The 24,142-nt window shown below is 42.0% G+C and overlaps 1 protein-coding gene across 1 annotated transcript; it reads right to left on the bottom strand.

Moving 5' to 3' along the window:
* Window positions 1-1,230: 1,230 nt before the first annotated feature.
* tdrd7a (tudor domain containing 7 a) lies at window positions 1,231-23,414 on the bottom strand. The gene is given in 33 exon segments (XM_030734536.1): window positions 1,231-1,934; window positions 2,141-2,301; window positions 4,431-4,624; window positions 5,632-5,783; window positions 6,012-6,186; window positions 7,014-7,124; window positions 7,340-7,474; window positions 7,575-7,585; window positions 7,588-7,657; window positions 8,883-8,912; window positions 8,914-9,018; window positions 9,952-10,064; window positions 10,067-10,162; window positions 10,315-10,426; window positions 12,943-12,974; window positions 12,977-13,134; window positions 13,280-13,310; window positions 13,313-13,392; window positions 13,394-13,470; window positions 13,797-13,882; window positions 13,885-13,953; window positions 13,956-14,015; window positions 14,275-14,278; window positions 14,380-14,589; window positions 17,207-17,350; window positions 17,352-17,378; window positions 17,662-17,702; window positions 17,923-17,960; window positions 18,369-18,464; window positions 18,655-18,769; window positions 19,087-19,231; window positions 19,415-19,642; window positions 23,165-23,414. Coding segments are annotated over 32 exon segments (3,315 nt in total). The 5' UTR covers window positions 19,619-19,642; window positions 23,165-23,414; the 3' UTR covers window positions 1,231-1,701.
* Between the last annotated feature and the right edge of the window lie 728 nt (window positions 23,415-24,142).

Below are 24,142 nucleotides of genomic sequence, written 5' to 3'. Positions count from 1 at the left end.
GCAAAGGGCAAACTAAACTTATGGGGAGAGAGCCTCCTCCTCCTCCTCGCTCACGGCTGCTGTGTCACTCCAGTGATGTCACGAAGATGCGCTGCCTCCATTATCGGACAGTGGCTCCCTGTTTAATGTAATATACGATAACGATTGTGCGCTACATTTGATCTGCTGAAGTTTGCTTGTGATAGAGGTTAGTTTGGTGACTGTTAAAGGGTTAAGTGCAGCACTTTGGCGCCTTATTTACTATGCAGTTACTATTTACTGGTAAAAATGATTGCATTCTTACAAGTATAGTGTGCAAAATACACTGAGCAAGTCAGTTCGTATTGGCTCTGAAGCAAGCACTGGCCCACTACTAATTTAAATTTAGGGTGTCTACACCGCAGGCAGACGACACAGGATCTCTATAAAATAGTTACATTAACACTGTAGACATTCAGTCTACAGTAGATGTTTCTGCAGAGATGTTACAGTTGAATTTTCTTAACTTGAAAAACTAAAGTTCACTCAAATCCATTATAATGGTGACATGTCTAAGCCACTGCTCACTATCTACAAATGTAATTTTTTTTAATGTAATTTTAATTTGGATTAAACTATATTTCAAAAATAATTTGAAGAAAACAAGTTTACCTCTTTAAAATCCTTAAAGACAATAACCAACCCAATTGCAAAGAACTACAGTGTCCAAACTTTTGAGTGGTACTGTCTATCTAAATGTGTTGCAGTTTCAGATTATTTTCACTACAGAGCAACACACAGGATCAGTATAATCAAGTTTTAATTTTTTTTTAAGCCTTTGTGGTTAAATAAGGTCATGACTGCAGTAATGTTCAATATTAAGCAGCAAAACTCTTAAAGCTGTTTAATAAACCACAATATTTGGACTGAAACTGTGAAACTCAGCTTGTTAGTTTGTGGAAGAACAATGGGATGTCAGAAGATATAAATAATAAGGTTGCCCTGCTGCACACGGCCCCTCCCCTTCAGGCAGTTTAAACCGCTGCATCAGGGTGAGTTATCAGTGAAATCTCCCCTAAAAAAATTGGAAATGTCTCTCAAATTTGAATGACTATGCTTAAAATACACACTGTCAGGTCCAGCAATTTGTTCTGCCATGTATTTCAGAACTGATGAGAATATTGAGAACCACTGGTTTAAAAAGCTATTTTACTGTGTGCAGAATTATGCTTGACAGTAATCAAGTCAAAGTACACCCCTGTTAAGCTACATGTTTTAATAGAACACCTTTTTTAATGCTGCAACAACACTGGACAAGTATACAAGAAGCTTTTAGCAAAGCAAAACAACCCGAGAAATAATATACAAGATGTTCCTAACACAGCAAAGTTGTTGAATGTGTACACCAAGTGTAGAGACTGACTCTACTACATGCATTAAGTACAGCAAACAGTAAACAATGGAGGAAGTTATAAAATATTCAAACACAAAAACACACAATGAACACAGATGTGGCTTATAACTAGAAAGAAGAAATAGTCAAAAGTCAAATAGGTTTGTTTCATTAAAAAAAAAAAAAAAAGTAATCACTTATAGAGGTTACGGTTTTAAATTTCTGGCCTCCAAAAAGTTTTGTTTCAACTGCTTATTATTGGCCTCAAATTCTATTAAGTAACAAAAGAACATCTTCAGTACTGTGACCCCACCAAACATTAAAATGATTATTTATAGTGTGATCACATTCTAGGCAGCTGAAGACCGCTCAGTATCAATCACAGTCATAATGGTGTGAATCCAAAGGTCCTTGTCGTCCACTGCGGTGTCCACCAGGTAAACTGTCAACCTGCACTCCCACGGCTCACCTTTGACCACGCACACATCCTGCACGTTGTCCACCACTGCGACCAGTGCTCGATTCTCCACGTGGTTTCTGAACAACACGGAGGCATCCCCAGACCATTGGTGCTGTTTGACACCTGTAGGATGATCAGGAAAGGAAACAACTAGTATCCGCACACACTGACTTTATATAAGACTTGTTTTTATATAAAACTTGGATGTGGCGACTACATCAGTCACCCATTGGTTTTTGGACTCTGTATTTTTATGTCGCATTTAAAGAGATTAGCTTGTTGAACACCTATTTGCATCAGGCAAAGAGTATTTAAAGAGAATAACTCACCTGCCAGTTGTGCAGTGACAGCTTGGAAGGGCAGCTGTCTGAATTCCTCTATTAAGGGCCTGATGAGTGCACCGTGGACCAGCTCATGTTTACCGTAGTCCAACTCGTAGACAGAAACCAAGCTGTTGGCCAGAATCCCCTTCACCTTCACACGGTGCCAACTAGGCAGAAGTAGGCATTAGTTAAGCCATTCAACATGACAATAGTAATTTCTTGATTTTAAACTGTGCCCAACATCACAAAACTGACAGCTGACCCTCCACGGTGAACACAACCTTACTGTGGTTTTGAACCTGTAATCAAGATAATGCATTTATTTCATAAAGGTACAACAGCTGTATAATTAACAGGAACCCGGCATCACAAAATAAAACAGTTATTTTCCTTCTAATGTAAATTTATAAAGCAAAATTTTTTTAAGAGCAGATTATACATTGTTGGCAAGATCTTTTGATTCAGCCATGAAGTTTTTATATTGTATTTATGACATATTCTGGTCCCATAATGAGTCTAAAAACATGTTACCAAGACAACGTAATCTGGAAGGAGAGAATAAGTAAAGTCCGGAGGGTCTGGCACACCTCCTTTAGTAGCTTTGTGTCAACTTTTTGTGCCAAGATTTTGTCCTTTTTTGGGGGGGGTAATCACAATTGACAGGTGTCCTGCTCCTGTAGATGAAACAGGTAGCAAGCCAAGAAGTCATATATTATGAAGTCAAAAGTATTCCCTCTTCTGCTGTCACACACACACACACACACACACACACACACACACACACACACACACACACACCAACACCAACTTGGCATCCCATTCTTAATCCATAGTGTTTAATATGATGTCAGTACACCCACTGCAGCTGTAACAGGTTCAGCTCTTCTGGGAAGGCTTTCCACAAGGTTTAGGAGTGTGTTTATGGGAATTTTTAATCATACTTCCAGAAGTGCATTTGTGAGGTCAGACACTAATGCTGGACGAGAACGCCTGGCTCAGTCTCTGCTCTAATTCATGTTCTGTCGGGTGAAGGTCAGGTCTCTATGCAGGCCAGTCAAGTTCTTCCACACCAAACTTGCCCATTCCTGTCTTTATGGACCTGCTTTGTGCACTGGCATGAAGTCACGTTGGAACAGGAAGTGGCCAAACTGTTCCCAAATGTCTTGTTACAATAACGCATTAAGAGTTCCTTTCACTGGAACTAAGAGTCTGAGTCCAATTCCCAAAATACAACCCCACACCATAATCCCCAACTGGACTGGACTTGTTGCACAGGTGGCATCCTATCACAGTACCACGCTGGAATTCAGTCTGCATGCTGTGTGCTTGGTTTTACACACCTCTGGCCATGGAACTCCTGAGAATTCAATGATCTGGATGAGCTTCTCCTCGTTGGCTCCCTGTTAAATCTAGAATAGAATTTAATATCCTTCTCCTCACACACAAGGTCTTGAATAATCAGGCCCCATCTTATCTCAAAGACCTTATAGTACCATATCACCCCAATAGAGCACTTCACTCAGACTGCTGGCTTACTTGCAGTTCCTAGGGTATTTCAAAGTAGAATGGGAGGTATGGCCTTCAACTTTCAGGCCGTTCTTCTGTGAACCAGCTCCCAGCTTGGATTCAGGAGACAAAAACCCTCTCTATTTTTAAGATTAGGCTTAAAACTTACCTTATTAGTTAGGCTTATAGTTAGGGCTGGATCAGGTGACCCTGAACCACCCCTTAGTTATGCTGCTATAGGCCTAAGCTGCTGGGGGGGATTGCCATGATGCACCGTTGCTTTTCATTCACCTCTTTTTACTCTGTTTATACTTCACTCTGCATTTAATCAGTTATTAATCTCTGGCTCTCCTCCACATCATGTCTTTTGTCCTGTCTCTCCCCCCTCAGCCCCAACTGGTCACGCCAGATGGCTGCCCCTCCCTGAGCCTGGTTCTGCTGGAGGTTTCTTCCTGTTAAAAGGGAGCTTTTCCTTCCCACTGTTGCCAAATGCCTGCTCATAGGGGGTCGCTTTGACTGTAGGGTCTTTACCCACAATACAAAGCACCTTGAGGTGACTGTTGTGATTTGGCGCCATATAAATAAAATTGAATTGAACTGAGTGAGTGAATACTCTTGGCAGTATAGTGCATGTACTACTAGCTACAGGTTGAGACATACGTCAGCTGGTATTCTGATACATCATGAGCCCTCCCCCTTTATTTGTGCACTTGTATAGACATGCATATGATGTTTCCCCCAATATCCATATCACTTCAAAGACAGCAAAATGCATCACAATGAAACCCACTTTTTGTCTATTTTGGCAGCATAGACCTGTCCTTTCTGGATGTCAGTGGTTGGGCTCGTCTTCCCTGCCTGGTTGTAATAAAGCATCATCTCCCCCATCAACACCACCAGCTTATGCAGGTCATGCCAAGGCTGCAGGACAAAGTAACCAGGGTTGCACGCCACTGGTACAAACACATCCATGTTCTGACCAGGCTGAAAGAAAAGAAGGATGACAATGACTTGGTGCTACTCCAGTTTTTTGGTCAGGAATACACCCCCCCCCCCCCTTTCAAAATTGATTTAAAAATTAATTTCAGCATAATCTGTAAACCAATGTGAGATACATACACCACATACTGCTTTAAAGAGGACCTATTATGCTCATTTTTATTCTTGAACTGTAGTAGAGTATGTCTGCATGTTTCATCATTCAAAATAATCCTCATTTATCTTAAACTAGGCCTTGGTAACCCTCAGTGTATCCTCTGAAACAAGCCTCGACTTCCCCCGTGCTTTCATGCTGGTCACTATTTTGCCCTGCAAATCAAGCGCGAACAGGATCGTAACAAGATTGCGTGTGCCCAGTGGTAGATTGCAAATTGCGGTGAAATAATACTATAGTGCAGTGATCTGGCCAGAGGAAAAAAAAAAATAAAAATATCAGTCTGGTATCAGATGTGGTGGCGCGCATGGAGTGTGCACCCGCTTGCTAAATGTAATGATAGAACAGCAAATCGATGAAATTCTCAGCCCTGCGTGAGATGACCTCAACATAGCGATCAACGGCTGGCTAGAACCCTGGCTGAGCTGTGTGTCAGATGGCCACTCACACCAACATCGAACAGAGCCAAAAAAAAAAAAGAGAAAAAAAAAAAAAGTGAGTATTCAGAGCAGTCTAAAGCCTGAGCTCATTGCAAATGCTGACCTCACTGTTTGAAATTTTGGCTATGTTCAGTGTGAGTATCCACCACTGTATCAGAGTATATGTACTACAGAAAAAACAAAGAAAAGCATAATGGGTCCATTTCAACACCTGATAGTCTAATTGCCAGGGAAAACAACACCCATAGTTTTCTGAATTTTCTAGTCAATTCAACTAAAAGATGAAAAACAACAAAAAAAAACAACAGCAGACCATTAAGATTTCATACCTGTACATCTACTTTTCTCACATTCGTAGTAACCCCCCCCCCAGAGAAAGTTAGCCCATCTTCACGCACCTGAGGGAGATTCAGTGGAGGTGGCAGCTGAAGTAGCCTCATCTGAGTTTTGGTGGTGGCATCTCCTTGTGCTCTGAGGCATGACTGCGACAAATCCATCATAGTGGGTTCTGTGGGGTTTCTGATCGGGCTTTTGAGAGACCACCTCTCCACTACAACAGTGAGACCAAGAAATTTGGACAATACATCTATGTGCAAAACAGTCTAAAAGTTGATCTTTTAACAATTAAATGGCATCACTGTTAAATTAAAAATGAAAGATGACGCGCTTAAATAATAAAATACCGCACTGACCTAAAACTCTAAAGAACAAACACAAAAGCTGACTCTGTTGGAAGGAACCGTTTCAGACCCAGAATTATTCTGATGTGCACCATTACCTGTGTTCACACTGCAACTGGTGATTATATTGTTGTTCTGCATTGTGACTTTCTTCCACAACTCTGACTGGGCCAACTGATGGTTGATGCTCTCGTCCAACTCCTCGCTGTCAGTGCCAATGAAAAGATACATATGGACCAGCTTGCCCCCTTTCTCCTGGTCTAATTTCAAGATCTTTTATATAAAAAAAAAAAAAAAAAAAGAAAAGGGAAGAAGAAAGAATGGTTTAAGAAAACAAAACAGCCAGAGCTGGAGCTTATTCCACCTGCCATAGGGCGAGAAGTGGGTTACACCCTGGACAGGTCTCCAGTCTGTCACAGGGCTAACAGAGAGACCAGTCACACTCACATTCACATTCACACCTATGGGCAATTTAGAATCACCAATTAACCCAACCCCACTAACTACATGTCTGTGGACTATGGGAGGAAGCCAGAGTACCTGGAGAGAACCCACGCAGACATGAGGAGAGCATGCAAGCTTCACACAGAAAGGCCCTAGCCAGATGGTGGTTCAAACCCAGGCCCTTCTTGCTGAGGTAACACTGTCAACCAGGGCACCACTGTGCAACATGTATATTAATGAACCAAAATATTATGGCCACAAGCCTAACACACTGTTAAACCCTACAAGACCTCTGAAAGAGCTGCCACATACATTTGGTCCAGCACATTCCTATCGGCAGCAGCAGTTTGTGCCTCCTTATGCCAGCAGTACTCCCCATAGCTCTTCCACCAGCCTTGCTGCTCATGGTATACCTCAACAAACATAAGCCTAGAGAGCCTTCATTCCAGTCACCTGGGAATATGGATTTGTCAAAATCACTCAGGTCTTTCTAACTGGCTGCTATTCCTGCATGCAACAAGGCTATTAACTGTTCTCCTATGGGCTTACCCCAGATATTGACGTGCTATATACTATCAAAGTTACACTATACCGTGCTTCAGAGTGAAGCTTTTATAATCAGCAGCATTTAACAGGTCTAACTTTTGATACATTACCTTCATTTTACAGGCTTCAGAGCCCATAACAGCCTCCTTCACCCACAGAATGGCCTCTGGGCTCCAGTCTCCCTCTGGAACAGGAAGGTCAGCTAGGCGACACTTAATAGCCTGGGAAAGACACAATTACACACCTTTACCTGCATTACAAATAACCACTGTTTTAGTCCACCAACTTTAGACAAGTTCCCAAATCAATGCATGCTAATTATAGACCCAAAATGCAGTGCGTCCACAATTCCTCATTTATTTTTTCACATGACTCTCCTGAAGCCTGTCTGATCACTGATTTCTTGACCACCTTGCCCCTTACACAAACAACTGACCTGTGGTGGGATGATGGCGAACTCTTTCAAAAGAAGAGGGGGGATCTCTCGAAGATCAGTGAGTTCTAGTGTTGCTGAGACACCAATGTCAATGAAGAGAACTTCCATCACTCTGCTACCGTACATGTTGGTGATCTAGCAACAAAATGTAATTGAGTGCTACTGTACATTCTCAAAATATTAAAAAATATTTTTAAGCCTTCAAGCAAATACATTGCTAGTATTCTTTTCCTACCTCCACTCTGGCCAATTTTCCTTGTGGCGAGCTAGGCAGAACTTGCCACTGAAGGGTCTGGAAACCAAGAAATCAGACGTCATCTGGTGGGGGGGGGGGGGGGGGGGGGGGGGGGGGGGGGGGGGGGGGGGGGGGGGGGGGGGGGGGAATCACATTGACAATTAGAACAATTAAAAATGGCTATTCACACTTAATGGCCATCCTAGAATAAAAGCTCCATAGGGAGAACATTTTTTTGCATTAATTGTTCATTGTATTTACATTGCCACCTTATTGCGGTGGAGGGGTTAGTGTGTACACAGTGATCTCAGGAGCTATGTTGTTCAGGGGCTTGTCCATGGTCCTCAGCCAGTAAAGGGTGGAGTGCCCACCTCAGCTCAAGGATGAGTTGCTGCCCCAGGTGGAGGAGTTTAAGTATCTCAGGGTCTTTTTCCATGAGTGGTAGATTAACAAACGGATTGGGGCTGCATCTGAAGGTGATGCAAATGCTGCTGAGCATGAACGCAAAGCTGCAGATTTACTGGTTAATCTATGTCCCTACCCTCGCCTATGGTCATGAGCTTTGGGTAGTGAGCAAAAAAAATGAGATTGCGAATACAAGTGGCAGAAATGAGCTTCCTCCAAAGGGTGGCTGGCCTCTCCCTTAGAGATAGTGTGAGGAGCACAGCCATTCTTTGGAGGAAGCTCAAAGTAGAGTCGCTACTTGTCCACATTGAAAGGAGCCAGTTGAGGTGGTTTGGGCATCTGACTAGGATGCCTCCTGAGCGCCTCTTGGATGAGGTGTTCCTGGGATGTCCTCCTGGGAGGAAGCCCTGGAGCAGGCCCAGGACGTGCTGGAGAGATATCTCTCGGCCGGCCTGGGAACGCTGTGAGGCCCCCCCCCAGGACGAGGTGGCTGGGGAGAGGGAGGTCTGGGCTTCTGTGCTTAGGCTGCTGCCCCCGCAACCCAGCCCCGGCTAAGCGGAAGAGAATGGATGGATTGATGTATTTAAAACATGCATACATGTGAAAAGTAATTTAAAACAGCCACTGTGGGGTAAAACAAGTGTACAAAAGCTACACACATATATCATGCTTGTTACCTCATTGTCCCTGAAGACAATGTGTGTTTATGTATGTTTTTTTTTTCCTGCTCATCTTAGTTGATATGCTCTCAGCCCCCTATATCCTCCCATTAAACACCTAAAAATGCAATCTTGCACACACAAATCCTTCAAAAAAAAGGAAGATTAAAAACATCAACCAAGTATATTTGAAATAATTGTCTTCTTCCACTCTTCTATGAATTCATATACTACAAAGCCATACCTGGGAAATGAAGTGGGCCTCTGTTTCCTTTCAATAACGTGCTCAGTCTTGTAGTTCCACGAGAAGGCAGCTGGCAGTACAAGATGCCATCTGGACACACACTTGTGACAGATACATCCTGATAGGTAGCATTTACCTACAGGCAACAGAGTGATTCATGTTAGATAAAGCCGGGAAAATTGACAAAACACCTGTGTGACAGTTATACTTTTAACTAGCATTTCCTATAAATAAATCCTGGCCATCTGATGAGCTAAAAATGTTTACTATGCTTCAATAAATCCCAAACTAACAATTCTCAAAGAAAAAAAAAAACAAAAAAAAACTATTACAGTACCACTACCATGTTCAAGTTTTACTGCACTCCCAAAGTTATTTGTGTACTCCTGTATTTTTCAACTTGAGGAGCACACATGCTCCTTAGGGGGGAAAAAAAAAAAAAAAGCAAGCAGCAAGCCCAGCTGAGGGCTGGTAAACCACTTTGCTCCCAGCTGAATAAAAACTGCACACACAACTCCTGTAGCACAAGACAGAATAAAATAAGTGTACAACAGCACCACTTATGGTTGTGTTGAATTTTGACATAATAAAAGTCTGAAAATGGACAAGAGTACCTGGCTGCAGGCAAGAGAGTGCCACCATACCTCAACTCTATTCTGGAACGCCACAGGAAGTTGTACTATACCGGAAGTCACGTGACCTTTTGTCACATGAACAACTAAATCCACCGGTTTTATTTTATTTTTACGATTCATTAATTTACATTTTCAGGTCTTTTAACCTCCTTTGTTCGTTCTCAGTAATGAACATCTGGTCCGGTTACCATCTTGAGCATCCCCCAGTGACACCGGAAATTCCCAGTGATAAACACATGAAGCAGACCAACTTCCTGTGGAGTTCTGGAATAGAGTTGAGGTATGGTGGTACCCACTTGCCTGCAGCCAGGTCCCTCTCAAAATGGAAGGCAAAATAATTCAAAATCTAACTCTTTCAAACTATTACCAACTGACCACCCAAAAAAAAAAAATTCTTGCTAAAAAAGTCTCTACTCAATCCCATGTAAACATACAGTCAGAGGGTTGTTCATGGTCTTGTCCTGTAGAGCTTTCAGGCAGGTGGAGTTGATGTTGACATCATCATCCAGTGAAGTATCATAAAGTACTGCTGTAGGCACTTCATTCTTTGACATGGTTCTAATGTTTCCATTAGCAGGATCTTTCCAACTGCCAGATTATCCATAAGCGACAGCATCAATGGATGGGAGCTGAATCCCTCTAGGCCTGACAGACAAAAAAAGGAGATAAGGACAGGACTTGGAGGTAACAGTGACTCCTGGCACATAAACATTTTCTCCTTTATCTACAGATTGAGTTTGTACTGTTTTTGCTGAAGTACAACCATTAAAAACATAATTTCCCAACATTCTACATACCTGCAAGCCGAACATTGGTGGCTTGAAAGGGCAGAGAAAGAAAGTTCTTGTCCAGCTCCAGCAGATTAGTCATGTTAGTCTCTACAGAGAAGCCATAGTCCATGTAGTAAACCTGACAAACACACACAGAACATCTTTGGTTGTAAAATTATAGCAGGGAGTACACAGGTATATGCATCTTTGTGCATATACCTGTGTACAAAGATTTGGGGACCTTTTAATACACTGCTCAAAAAAATAAAGGGAACACTCAAATAACACATCCTAGATCTGAATGAATGAAATATTCTCATTGAATACTTTGTTCTGTACAAAGTTGAATGTGCTGACAACAAAATCACACAAAAATCATCAATGGAAATCAAATTTATTAACCAATGGAGGCCTGGATTTGGAGTCACACACAAATTTAAAGTGGAAAAACACACTACAGGCTGACCCAACTTTGATGTAATGTCCTTAAAACAAGTCAAAATGAGGCTCAGTATTGTGTATGACCTCCCTACAACGCCTGGGCATGCTCCTGATGAGGTGACGGATGGTCTCCTGAGGGATCTTCTCACAGACCTGGACTAAAGCATCTGCCAACTCCTGGACAGTCTGTGGTGCAACGTGACGTTGGTGGATGGAGCGAGACATGATGTCCCAGATGTGCTCAATTGGATTCAGGTCTGGGAAACGGGCGGGCCAGTCCATAGCTTCAATGCCTTCATCTTGCAGGAACTGCTGACACACTCCAACCACATGAGGTCTACCACTGTCCTGCATTAGGAGGAACCCAGGGCCATCCGCACCAGCATATAGTCTCACAAGGGGTCTGAGGATCTCATCTCAGTACCTAATGGCAGTCATGCTACCTCTGGCGAGCACATGGAGGGCCATGTGGCCCCCTAAAGAAATGCCACCCAAACTGGTCATGCTGAAGGATGTTGCAGGCAGCAGATCGCTCTCCACGGCGTCTCCAGACTCTGTCACGTCTGTCACATGTGCTCAGTGTGAACCTGCTTTCATCTGTGAAGAGCACAGGGCGCCAGTGGTGAATCTGCCAATCCTGGTGTTCTCTGGCAAATGCCAAGAATCCCGCACGGTGTTAGGCTGTGAGCACAACCCCCACCTGTGGACGTCGGGCCCTCATACCATCCTCATGGAGTCGGTTTCTAACCGGTTGTGCAGACACATGCACATTTGTGGCCTGCTGGAGGTCTTTTTGCAGGGCTCTGGCAGTGCTCCTCCAGTTCCTCCTTGCACAAAGGCAGAGGTAGCGGTCCTGCTGCTGGGTTGTTGCCCTCCTACGGCCTCCTCCACGTCTCCTGGTGTACTGGCCTGTCTCCCGGTAGCGCCTCCAGCCTCTGGACACTATGCTGACAGACACAGCAAACCGTCTTTCCACAGCTCACATTGATGTGCCATCCTGAATGAGCTGCACTACCTGAGCCACTTGTGTGGGTTGTAGAGTCCGTCTCATGCTACCACGAGTGTGAAAGCACCACCAACATTCAAAAGTGACCAAAACATCAGCCAGAAAGCATAGGTACTGAGAAGTGGTCTGTGGTTCCCACCTGCAGAACCACTCCTTTACTGAGTGTGTCTTGCTAATTGCCAATAATTTCCACCTGTTTATTCCATTTGCAAAACAGCATGTAAAATTGATTGTCAATCAGTGTTGCTTCCTAAGTGGACAGTTTGATATCACAGAAATTTGATTTACTTGGAGTTATATTGTGTTATTTAAGTGTTCCCTTTATTTTTTTGAGCAGTGTACAAATTTATTTAGAAGACAAGACCAAACTTGCAATCAAACCACATAAAAAGTATACATTTTCTAAAGTGAAAATATATTCTTTGAGTAAGTGTAATGAGATTAGTTCAAAAGCAACAGTAAATGAAAGTTGGTTTAGTTTAGGTACATAATGGAAGAATGCATTGATCCATGAATGCTTAGGGTAATGGGTGAGCTGGATGATGAAGGCAAGCCTAACTGTCAGCACCTGGAGTACTAGAAGCTTAAAACAAGAGTCAACAGCAGAATACACTGTTTGGAATTGGCAGAGAAAATTTGGCAAATGTTTCATGGGCACAACCCACATCCTTGACTCTGGTGTTCAACCCACAAATGCACTTTCCTTATAAATGTGGCACCATTTAAGGGGAAGTAAACAGGTTTTCCCAATAGTACAAGATTTGTTCACAAGGAGCGTTATTACAGAGACGTAATCACACCCAAACTTCCTTATTTGTGCCAAGTTTATATTGCATTTCCATGTATGTCTCAATACATCGCTGCACCCATTTCCCACTTTTTCAGCAAATATAAAGAAATAAAGGGTGGCTCAAGATTTTTGGACTATACCCTTACAACTGTAAATTAGTCACATCATCCTACTATTACAATTCAATACTCGCACACACAGAAAAGCCCGATGGGTTAGCCAAATTAAAAACCTTGGGCTTATCAATATAGTCAATCTAAAAGAAAAAAATTCTCAGGATGATGTAAGTAAAAATGGAGTGGGTGCATAATTCATCTTTTTCATGATAAAAAGTTTAAGCCTTTAAGGACTCATTAAAACCCTGCTACAGACCTATGCTTTAAAAAATTAATTTAATAATCATCATCATGCAATTTACCTTCACCTTGTTGGGGCCTATAACCTCTAATACTGTCCTCTAGCCAGCTCATCTCCATCCTCCCCTCTGACTGCTACAAGCTGGCCAACTACAGGATTAGACACAGGGTGCTGCGTGGAGCTTTGGATGTAGAAGGAATGCATGGCATCCTCCATGGCTTCCTGGGCGTTCGAGTAATTCTCACCTACATACCTAAACAGTGAGAGATTTGCACAAAATTATCTTTAAAAGTTTTCACATTGGAAAGTGAACCACTTCTGTTATGCAGAATTTTAATTATTTTTAATAGTTTTTAGATTTAGTGATGGCTTAAAAAGTACAAAAAAGTCTGTCTCACCTTATAGTAACAGCATTAGTGGTCTTGACTTAGTAACCAGCACTGATGGATATTGCTCTAAAGGAAGAACCAAAGAGGGAGGAACCACAGAACTCAGACCTTCACACGAAGGAAGGATGGCTTATGCACTGCTGGTTTTCTTGGCTGTCTGTGGGTTTCATGTCTGCTCTGCTCGACTTATAGAGGATGGCCTGACCACAGGAAAAAAAAGATCAAAAACAAGGACATAAGTGCACATCTATGAATCATGTGTCTCTGTACTACCTAAAAATTGAAGCTAACACTAGGCAATCATTGTTATAATTTTAGCTGCAAACAATTCCCCATTTCCCCCTCCCCGCACCAATAATGATTCAAACTTAACTGTCAGACAGGAAGCTTACAGTTTGTGTTACCCCCGTTAGGAAAGGTAAGGAAAGAAAAAAATACAATCCTCCAAATAGACACCTACTGCTGTTTACTCAGCTTTTACATTATGTTGACTCCATTACAAACTGCACCATATACAGTCTCTTACCTCTCTTTCTTTGTCATGGGGCAAAGGGTACTCCACATTGCATATGTCCAGCAAAAGAGACAGGTTGTCCAGAACATGCTCAGGAATGGCACCTTGTATGTGTCCATAAAAAGTCTGGGCAAAGCATGGCCCACAGACCCCTGACTGTACTTGGAAGAAGCTCCTTTATTCTCTGACGCACCTCAGCTGAGACGACAGTGCACAATTTTGAGGGAGGACCTGGAATATAAATGAAGAGGTGGGCTTTCAAAAGAGGTAAAATGTCATGACCGGATGAAACTACTGCAGATGTGTCAGTTAATGCAACGCGAGTCTTGACAGAAGCTAAAGGCCGAGTGTTTTGGTTGCTGAAAAGATTAACTGTGGGCAAGCTGTGACTACTCTTACATCCATCGTTGGCAACAACTGCAAAATTTCCATGACCAGCAGCTCCATTTCCATGTGGCTGAAATCGAGGTGCGAGAACTGGGTTGTGGGCAGGGCTTCGTAATGGGACCAAGGGAAACCCAATGCCTGAAGTGGCAGCAGAAGCTTCTGGAGGAAAAATGAATGTGGGCTTAGCCAAAAAGCTTCTGGGTGAAACTGTAGGCTCAGGAATTGGAGAAGGGAGGGGAGGTGTAGAAGGGTTTTCAGATGTTGACCAACATGAAGAAAAGGGTGTTCTGATAGTGTTTGAATTGTTGGGTGATGGTCGTGGACTGCTGGTGGTGCTCTTTACAAGGACAGGAGATGTTTTGAGAGGCAGGGGAGGGTAGACCAGCTGTTCAGCTTGATTGGTAGAAGGTTGCTCCACCTTTGGAGGAAGATGAGAGAGACAAAAAAACAGAACATTGAAATAAAGCTGTATTGCATACAATTAAACACAGTCACACACTGCTCAAAAAAAAAATTAAAGTAACACTTTGAAAACACATGGATGGACCGAAACATAACATCCCAGAGGTGTCCTGTTGGACTTAAAGGGGGCAATCAATGGTATCAATTCCTTCATCCTTCAGGAAATGCTTGCATACTCTCGCCACATGAGGCCGGGCATTGTTGTGCACCAGGAGGAACCCAGGATCCACTGCACCAGCGTAGGGTCTGACGGGGCCAATGATTTCATTCCGGTACCTAATGGCCGTCAGGCAGCTGTTGCCTAGCCTGTTGAGGTCTGTGCTTCCCTCCATGGATTTGCCTCCCCAGACCATCACTGACCTGCCAGCAAACTGGTCATGTTGAATGATGTTACAGGCAGCATAATGTTCTCCATGGCTTTTCCAGACCCTTTCATGTCTGTCACATGTGATCAGGGCGAACCTGCTCTCACCTGTGAAAAGCACAGGGTGCCAATTCTGGTATTCTATGGCAAATGCCAACTGGGCTGCACGGTGCCGGGCAATGAGCACAAGACGCGAGCACATATCCTTCACTACATCCATAAATCTTTTCTGTGGTCTTCCTTTTTTCCTCCCCTCTCACAGCTCCATATCTAACATCCTCTGTCCAATATACCCACTATCCCTCCTTTGCACATGTCTAAGCCATTTCACCCTTGCCTCTCTGTCTCCAAACTGCTCAACCTGAGCTGTCCCTCTGATGTATTCCTTTTTAAATCTTGTCCATTATGATCACTCACAATGAAAATCTTAGCATCTTCAGCTCTGCCACCTCCTGCCTTTTTGTTACAGCCACCATCTCCAAACCATACATCAGAGCAGGTCTCACTACCATCTTGTACATCTTCCCTTTCACTCTCGCTGCCATCCTTCTGTCACAAATCATCCCTGACACTCATCTTCGCCCACTCCACCCTGCCTGCACTCTCTTCTTCACCTCTCTTGTGCACTGTTTGTTGCTTTGGATGACTGCCCCCAGAAATGTAAATTATCTACCTTCACCGACTGTTACTTGCATCTTTGCTATTCCACCTGTCTCCCTCTCACACACACACACACACACACACACACACACACATATTCTGTCTTGCTTCTACTGACTTTCATTGTTCTTCTTCTCAGTGCATACCTCCAGACTCTCTCCACCTATTCCCTACTCACTACAGATCACAATATAGTCTGCAACCATCATAATCCATAAAGACTCCTGCCTGGACCTTATCCGTTTAGCTTGCCCATCATCATTGCAAACAAGAAGGGGCTTCGAGCTGATGTAATCCCACCCCCAACCTTGAACCAATCTGTCACTCCTACTGCACACTTCACCACTCTCTCTCTGTAATCACGCATGCGCTGCACTACCTTCACATACTTCTCTGCCACTCCTGACTTCCTCATGCAGTACCACCAGTTTCCTCTCTTGACAACCTATCATATTGCTTTCCCTAGATCCACAAACAGTGCAACTCTGACCTTCTCTATACTTCACCCATGACCACTCTCAAAGCAAACATTGCATCCGTAGCGGTCTTTCTTGGCATGAAGCCATACTGCTGCTTCCTGATTGTCACTTCTCCTATCTAGCTTCGACAACTCTTCCAATAGCTTCAGAGTATGGCTCAACTTTATTCTTTGCTACAGGTCTGAAAATCAGTGGTTGGTACTGATCTGCTTTTGAAACTTCCTCTGTCACTTTTATACATGGTAGTCTGTTGGGAGAGCAGTACAACAGCTGCTGACGGAAGAGAGTCAACAGGCTCATCAAGAAGGCAGGGATGATGGCATGGGCTGCTCCCTGGACACTGTGGAGGTGGTAACGGAGGAGGATGATAGCAAGGCTGTACTCCATATTGTCAAATGACTCTCACCCTGCAGCAGTCAGACTTTTAACCAGCACCGCTCCCAGAAAACAGAAGTCTTTCACTATGTTCACCACTACTGTTACTAGCAATATACATTTTAAATAGGTTAGGTATTTATTTAGTGCAATAAGCAGGTATAATAATCCATTTTGTAACATAATCTAAATATATTCTGTCCTCCATTATGCATATACTATTTATTCTGATACATATTGTTTATACATATTTTTAATCATCACTTTCTACTTCTAATTTCTATTTTATTTTATTGTATTTTAGTTGTCGTTTGTGGTCTGTACAATAGCTTTGCTGGTGCTGCACTGAATTTCCCCACCATGGGACTAATAAAAGGGATCTCTTATCTTATCACTCTCCAGATTGTGCTGAACACTAGTTAGAAAGTCCAATTTGTAACTTGACCAACTACCTTTCCACTCCTCATAACTGCCCGTATTTTCTCCTTACTAACCTCTGTTTTTTTGCCATTTTAAACGATAAGTTTTTCCTAGTAACAAATAATGGGTTAGAGATGCAGAACTCTCTTTCTGAACTATTAAATCTATATAATCCCAGTATAGAGTCCCTTAATCTGAGTGTCCTCCTGTCTCACTGGGTTCTGAGTTTAGTTACAAACTCACATAAAACAATCCATTAAAATTTACCAACTCACCATACACACTTGTGGCCACTTTTCCATGTCTCTGAGCACCTGAGGATGGAGGTTCTGACCGAACATAGAACAGTAGACTTCTGGTAGCTTTGATATCCACAGTCCACTGCAATACTTCTGCAGGAGCTGAGTTATTCGGCTCTGGCACTAGCTCCACGTCATACACGCTAACCTGCATGAAGAGATTTGACTGATCACTTGTGCTGCATTGCTACCTATGGGTTAAAACTTTCTAGTATGCTCTAACTCATTACCATGCATCAGTTTTCAAATAAGTTATTTCTTTAACAAAAGCACTTGATGTGACTTCAGTGACTGAGCAGTGTAAATGAAGTAGTATAAATGCAGATTCTGAATGCATTTATTTACCCAGATGTGTTCAGATTGCCCTGACCATCTGAAGATCACTTTATAATGTAATATTGACAAAATTCATAGTAAGCCATAGAGCGTACCTGGGATTGGCTGGGCATGGATACTTGTTCTAGCATCACCTCTAAAGAAAATATGTTTGAAAAAGTAGAAAAATAAGTAAATAAGTTTTGATACAAGTCAACCTCAAATGTAGAGCACTCTTGCTGGTTGGCAAGTTAGTCTTCATATGCATAGATGGATTTTTTTTTTAATTCATTTGTTTAACCTTGATTAAACTTGGAGTCAACTCAGAAAGTTGAAATTAATCAGAGAATAAAAACAAAACAAAAAAACCTAAATACCTCTGGAGTTCTCGCAGTTTGCCAGGTTCATCTCCCTCCTGTTAGCAACACGGAGATATTAAAGTTCAACGTATCATTCAATAATAACTTAAACAGTTGGTCTAGTGGCCCATTCAATTTTTCAGATCCATTTTTGTCTTTTATTTTAGTGCATTTCACATTTGAGTCCTTTTTCCCCCCTCTGGCTTTAACAGAGGAAAAACACGACTCAAATGTGAAATGCTTCAACAACAGTGGGCAGGAGTCTGAAATTAAAAAGATAACTTCTAATATGCTAAAATAACTTAAGCCATGTTTTAGATTACTCCAGTTCTTGCAATCATGCAAAGCTTTAATTCATGTAAGAGTCTTAAAATATAAAACTGCAGGAAACTGCAGTTAAACTGCAGAAAAACAAGGGTTTTAAGACAAATCTAATCTTCATTTGCCCACAAGTGTATATTCACCTGTTTGGTCTACCATTCACTGGTTTTAGAGCCGATTGAGGAGCTGGTTGTCTGTGTTCAACTGGTGTGATAGAGCTTAAATTTTGGTCCAACATTCTAGCATTTGGGAAGAACAGAAAAGTTATTTGAGAATTTAAATGTGACAAAGAAATTCTGCAAAGCCTAAATTACAGTTACAAAATGCCATCATGACTGCCTGAGAATTTTTAAATACAGAGCAACCATGTTGTTAGTGCAACTATTGCTCATCATTTATTGACAAATAAATGAAGTGGATATTGTTTACCTGTAGTCCCCAGAGGCACTGAAACCACTATGGCCACCACGGGGCCAAGAACGGTTTTCCAGTGAATTAGATGCACTACGAGCTGAGGGTTGGCGGAGAGAGGTCCTTGGCTTCGCTATAAAAGCAATGAAAGAAAAACAAGCTAGATAAATAATGACCAGTGATTCCCACACACAGACTTCAGTTAGGTATATGGAAATCTGCCCAATTATTATGTGATTGTCTTATTTTTTCCTCTGAGATGAGAATGCATTTCATGTACAGATGGCTCCACTTGCTCTTATTTTGAATGTTCAGTCACTGCTAACCAGGTAGTTTTCGTGGCAGTCCTGTGTCATTCAGATATATAGTCTCTTGTCCTGTGATTTAAAGGCCTTTGAATAATAGGGATGATTTCAGAGACAGTTGTTCTAACTATAAAACACCTCCTACCATTGAGCATGTATGGGCTGGAAAGCTTGAATCTCATCTTGGAGTTGACAACCTGGGAGCGACCACATTTCTTCAAGTTCTTTTGCTTGGCAACCAGTTTGGCAATGTGAATCGTCTCCTCACACACTGCAGCTACGCATTGCAACTATGGAAAAGATCCATTAGTACACTTTTAGACATGTAAACTGCCATGCAAACATTAGACGAATGCTTAGGATTTAAGTGAATTTTCTCAAGAGTTCAGAGCCGCTCAGTTCTATAATTCTTACCAAACTAAAGCAGTAGGGTAGGAGGAAAACAAACACACACACACACACACTATACTCACCTGACCCATGTGATATTCTAGATTCACAACAGAAGGAATACTTCTGAGGTAGTCCTCCAGCTTTGAGAAGCCCCGCTTTTTCAGTGGGATGAACTCTCCACACAGAGACCAGTACTCTGACTGAAGGTTGTTAATAGACACGCCACCTTTTCTGGACTGAAGGACAGATCGCAGCATCTTTTTGACTGACTCGGCATCTGCCATCTTGGTAAACAGACTGGCACAGTACTAAGAAAACCAAAACCCAAAGCATGTTCTTTAGAAAAACAGACGTCTAACCCATAAAAGAGCATTTTCAAAGCACATATTTTATTGTTATAGAGCTCTGATATTTTACAGTTTGAGGTGAATACAAGTGAGCCATAAATGCTGTGGAAAAAATATACAGAAATCACACAATTTGAGATTATAACCAGAGAATGCATGCAGTGTGAATGCTGAATGATTTGAGCTGAATTGTTGTAACTGCTGAAATTTTTGGGAAACCTGTTGAAACTGCTGAAATACACTGAATCATTCCCCTAAAAATGAAGGAGAAAAACTGTGCAGAGAGTTGGAATCTAGTTGAATGTCTCTAAAATGTACATTATAAATAAGTTGACTAAAGGCCTTTAAACACCTGATGCGTAAATTCCGTGAAAATATTTTGTGCATTAAAAATATTTTTCATACTCTCCTGTTCGTAATGCAGCCGTTCACACCAACCGCGTCATTTCACAGGACGAATTTGGGGGCATTTATTTTTTTCAGATCAAGTTCAATTTTTCTGACTTTCACAAGGGAATAAACACATCTGACTAATCAGAGCGCTGCATTTAGCAACACGTGAGCTCACAGGTCAAAATGCGCACCGGTGTACTGAATACACAGCTACACGCTGCTCCAGGTCTGTTGGCTCTCTGAAATTATTCTCTGCCTCCTCACATGTGGTCCCAACTCTGCCAACAATAGCTCAAACTGTCCACTGACATCCCTGTTAAATTTGCCTCTGTGCACCTGCCGAAAAACTGCTTCTAAATCCAAGACCGTAGCGTCTATCAAAATACTTTTTAAACAGTGAGGATCGTGAGGACTTGTTCTACGCAACAGTGTTTTTTTTTTAGTTTTTTTTTTAACTCTTTCTGATGTCAAAAATGTGGTCATGGATGTGATTATTAAAAGGGCCCCAGTCCTGGTGTTGAGAAAATCTCTTCCCTAAAAATACAATATGTATACATCAATTGGAAGGTACTCCCTCAACTTGGATCCACAGAGATCAAAAAGTTTACATCTGACAGGGTTGAAATACACATCTTTGAAAGAAGAGGAACGGCTCTAAGTTTTGAGGGTAAAATGATGGCTGTAGAATGAACACTGTGGACACAGCTGCAGTTGAAAGAGAAATGTTTCAGATGAATTATTTGAATTCTCCTACTGTCAGCTGGTGCATCCACGTTCCATTACACAGCCATTATAAACTATGAATCTCGGGAAAAAAAGTATGAAATTTAAACTGGAGCATAAGAAAAACCATAAAAGATATTGAAAAGACAAATACACAGTGGCAGTCCTAGCCTGTTTGGCGCCCTGGGCGAGCATCCCCGCCGGCACGCCCCCCCCCATAATGATCGCCGCAGCAGCACCTACCGCACTACTCCACTTGGGGGGGAATGAGCGACTGGTGTGTGGTACATGTAGCTTTCTGCCTTGGTCTGACAGACAGTTTTTAAACAGAAGGTCCCCCCACCATCACAGGCACACTCAGAATTTCTTTAAAATTTTTATTTGAAAAAACATGGAAGAAACTGAAATATTACACAGCTTCTGCTTACCTTTATCTTTTGCTTGTTTCACCTCCTTTTCTTTTCTCTTTTTCCTAAACTGCGCACCTGATGGCTTTGACCTTTTCCGTAATTCGTAATTTGACCATCTTCCGTAATTCGCATCGAAGCGGAATAGGTTATCACCACCGCCCATCCCCAGGGTTGTCAGATCTGACTGACAGTTGCCAGCCCAACACAACAAACCCTCCATTGAAACTCGTGTCAATAGCAACAAGGTGTGATATATATTTAAATATACACAGCTTTGGATGAGTTGTTAAAATTTTGGCTGCTTTTCACCAGATTTGGTAGGTTTTTATTATAAAATATATATATATATATATATATATATATATATATATATATATATATATATATATATATATATATATATATATATATAGGGACAGGGGGGGAGACGAGAGAGAGAGCGAAAGAAAGGAAGGAAACAAGAGATCTCGCAAAACTTTTCAATATTAGGACATACGCTTCCGCGTTAATTTTGATATGGCAGTATCAGTGAGGATGAAAGGTTTGGCGAGAGATTGCCAGCAAAAGTCGCCTTTATTTATAATTCAGTTTTGTTACTGTTGGTCTTAACCATACCAAAACTGTACAGACATGAATGAATGAACCCGGCTGACTGCCTCGCTCTCACGCCATCACTGCTTCACTCGACCCGGCCCCGGTTGAGAGGAGAAGGGGGCGATTGAGTGAAGCAGTGACAGCGAGACAGTCAGCCGGGTTCATTCATTCATGTCTGTACAGTTTTGGCGCGGTGGCCTTCGGGAGGTTTCCCGAAAAGGTCAGAGTTTGTTTGTTTTTTTGTCCGTTGTACAATCAGATAAAAGGCCTCTCCAAACCAAGCTCCCGGGCTGAATTTCAGCCCCAGCCCACCTCTGTTCAAGCCTGTACAGTTTTGGCGTGGTTACGGACAACAGTAACAAAACTGAATTATAAATAAAGGCGACTTTTGCTGGCAATCTCTCCCCAAACCTTTCATCCTCACGGACACTGCTGTATCAAGATTAACGCGAAAGCGTATGTACTATTATTGAAAAGTTTTGCGAGATCTCTTGTTTCCTTCCTTTCTTTCGCTCTCTCTCTCGTCCCCCCCCGTCCCTGTCCCTTGCCGGGTTCCGTAATTCTAGGCTCAGCAACCGAGACGAGAGAATCCCCCGCCTGCCCCTTTCCTTCTGTTACAACCTGTCTGTCAGACCATGGCAGAAAGCTACATGCACCACACAGCAGGCAGAGGGCGCCCATTACCCCACAAGTGGAGTAGTGCGGTAGGCGCTGCTGCGGCGATCGCAATGCGTTGGGGGGAGGGGGCGGTCATGCCGTCCTAGATGAAAAGCCGCCCTGTGCGGCTTCCCATGTCGCCCATATCAGAAACCGCCACTGCAAATACAAGCTGAATAGTTCATTGTATTGGTATCGGTTAAAAGTTTAAATGGTGTCTGTAGCTGAAATATGAGGGAGTTGAAAAAAGGAGGTCAAATCATGATTTGAACATTCTCCAACTCTCAGACTTTTAAAGAACAAGGTCATGAATTTAGCCTGTACAGGCATGATAGCAGAGACCAAAGATTAGCGGTTGCAGGAGATCGAAAACTTCAAGAAGCTTGGTGCGGTCGTTTTCTGTATAATACCAGGTTTGTATCATTGATTCAAAGTGCAAAACATCAGCGTATCATTACTGAATTCCTTTTTAACATTCACGGAGAAAACTGGTCACCGGTCTACCGCTAATCTTACCGCAGAATGCTCTAATCAACAATGTGGTTATTGGCTATCGGCTAACTGATAGCTTAACGCAGTTCACTTACGGTTTGAGGTAGGAATTAGTTTGTTAGTTCGGCCCACAGTTGACATCTCATAAACCAACAATTATTATTCACATCAACTCAAATTTAATGACAGTGACACAATCAAATGTTAATATTACCTGTGTAATTTTTTGGACGAAACCTCTGTAGGGTCTTCTCTCACACCAACTGTCTTGTCCACGCCCACAGTGCCCGGTAGTTAATTAACCTCAATTAAGCATATTTGTATTGTTTGAAACCAGCCATAGATCGTATATGTTTAAACTTTAAACCGGTCTCTTCTTTTATTTATCCCATAAACATTTAACTAGCTAACATATCTGTTCTTATGTGACTGACAGCCAACAAATGTTAAATTAGACCTCAAAAATATGCTGCTTTTATGTGCTGTGGGAAATTTTAACTTTAAAAGCTTATCTCGTCACAAAAAAAAAGGTGTAAATTAAAGTTAACTAACTACTCTACTACTAATTTTGTATCTTTTATTTCAGAGAATTTGTGCGTTTTTTTTCTTGCAAATGTAACATTATCAAAATAAATGTGTGAATGTATCTTGTAAATTTAGTACATTACCACTCCAACCCACCACCTTATCTTAAACTGTTTTGCATAATACTTGTAATATACTGTAAATTTTGTATTTGATATACAATCTCCTGAATTAATTATTCAAAATATTCAGTTGCTTGAGCTGGCCTTTCCATGTATGCAGTGCTTTAGAAATCGTATAACCAGTTACCATCAAGTACAGCCAGATATTTACTGAAAAACTGTTTATTACTAGTTCGATTATATGCCACCAACACAAATAACAAGCACAATGGACGTGTAGTGTGGCTAACGCGACTGTATGACTACCTGCAGCTCTAGATGTTATGGAGGAAATTATGTACAAAGGTTTGTTTATACACAAAAAAGTTAACATTTAAAAAAATAAAAATTTTGCTTTTACCCCAGGTGCTGTCGTTCTGAGTCAGTGACAGACATGGCATGAACTGATGTTTGAATTCTAGTGCCAAGTCTGAGTTAAAGCTAGAGTAAAAGCTATGTATATACACACATAAAACCAAAGTAGGCCCACACTACGCCTCACAACT

Source organism: Archocentrus centrarchus, chromosome 1 (genome assembly GCF_007364275.1).
Source record: "Archocentrus centrarchus isolate MPI-CPG fArcCen1 chromosome 1, fArcCen1, whole genome shotgun sequence".
Lineage (NCBI taxonomy): Eukaryota > Metazoa > Chordata > Actinopteri > Cichliformes > Cichlidae > Archocentrus > Archocentrus centrarchus.
The sequence above is the reverse complement of the archived record's forward strand: the minus strand, read 5'-3'. Positions and strand labels throughout refer to the sequence as shown.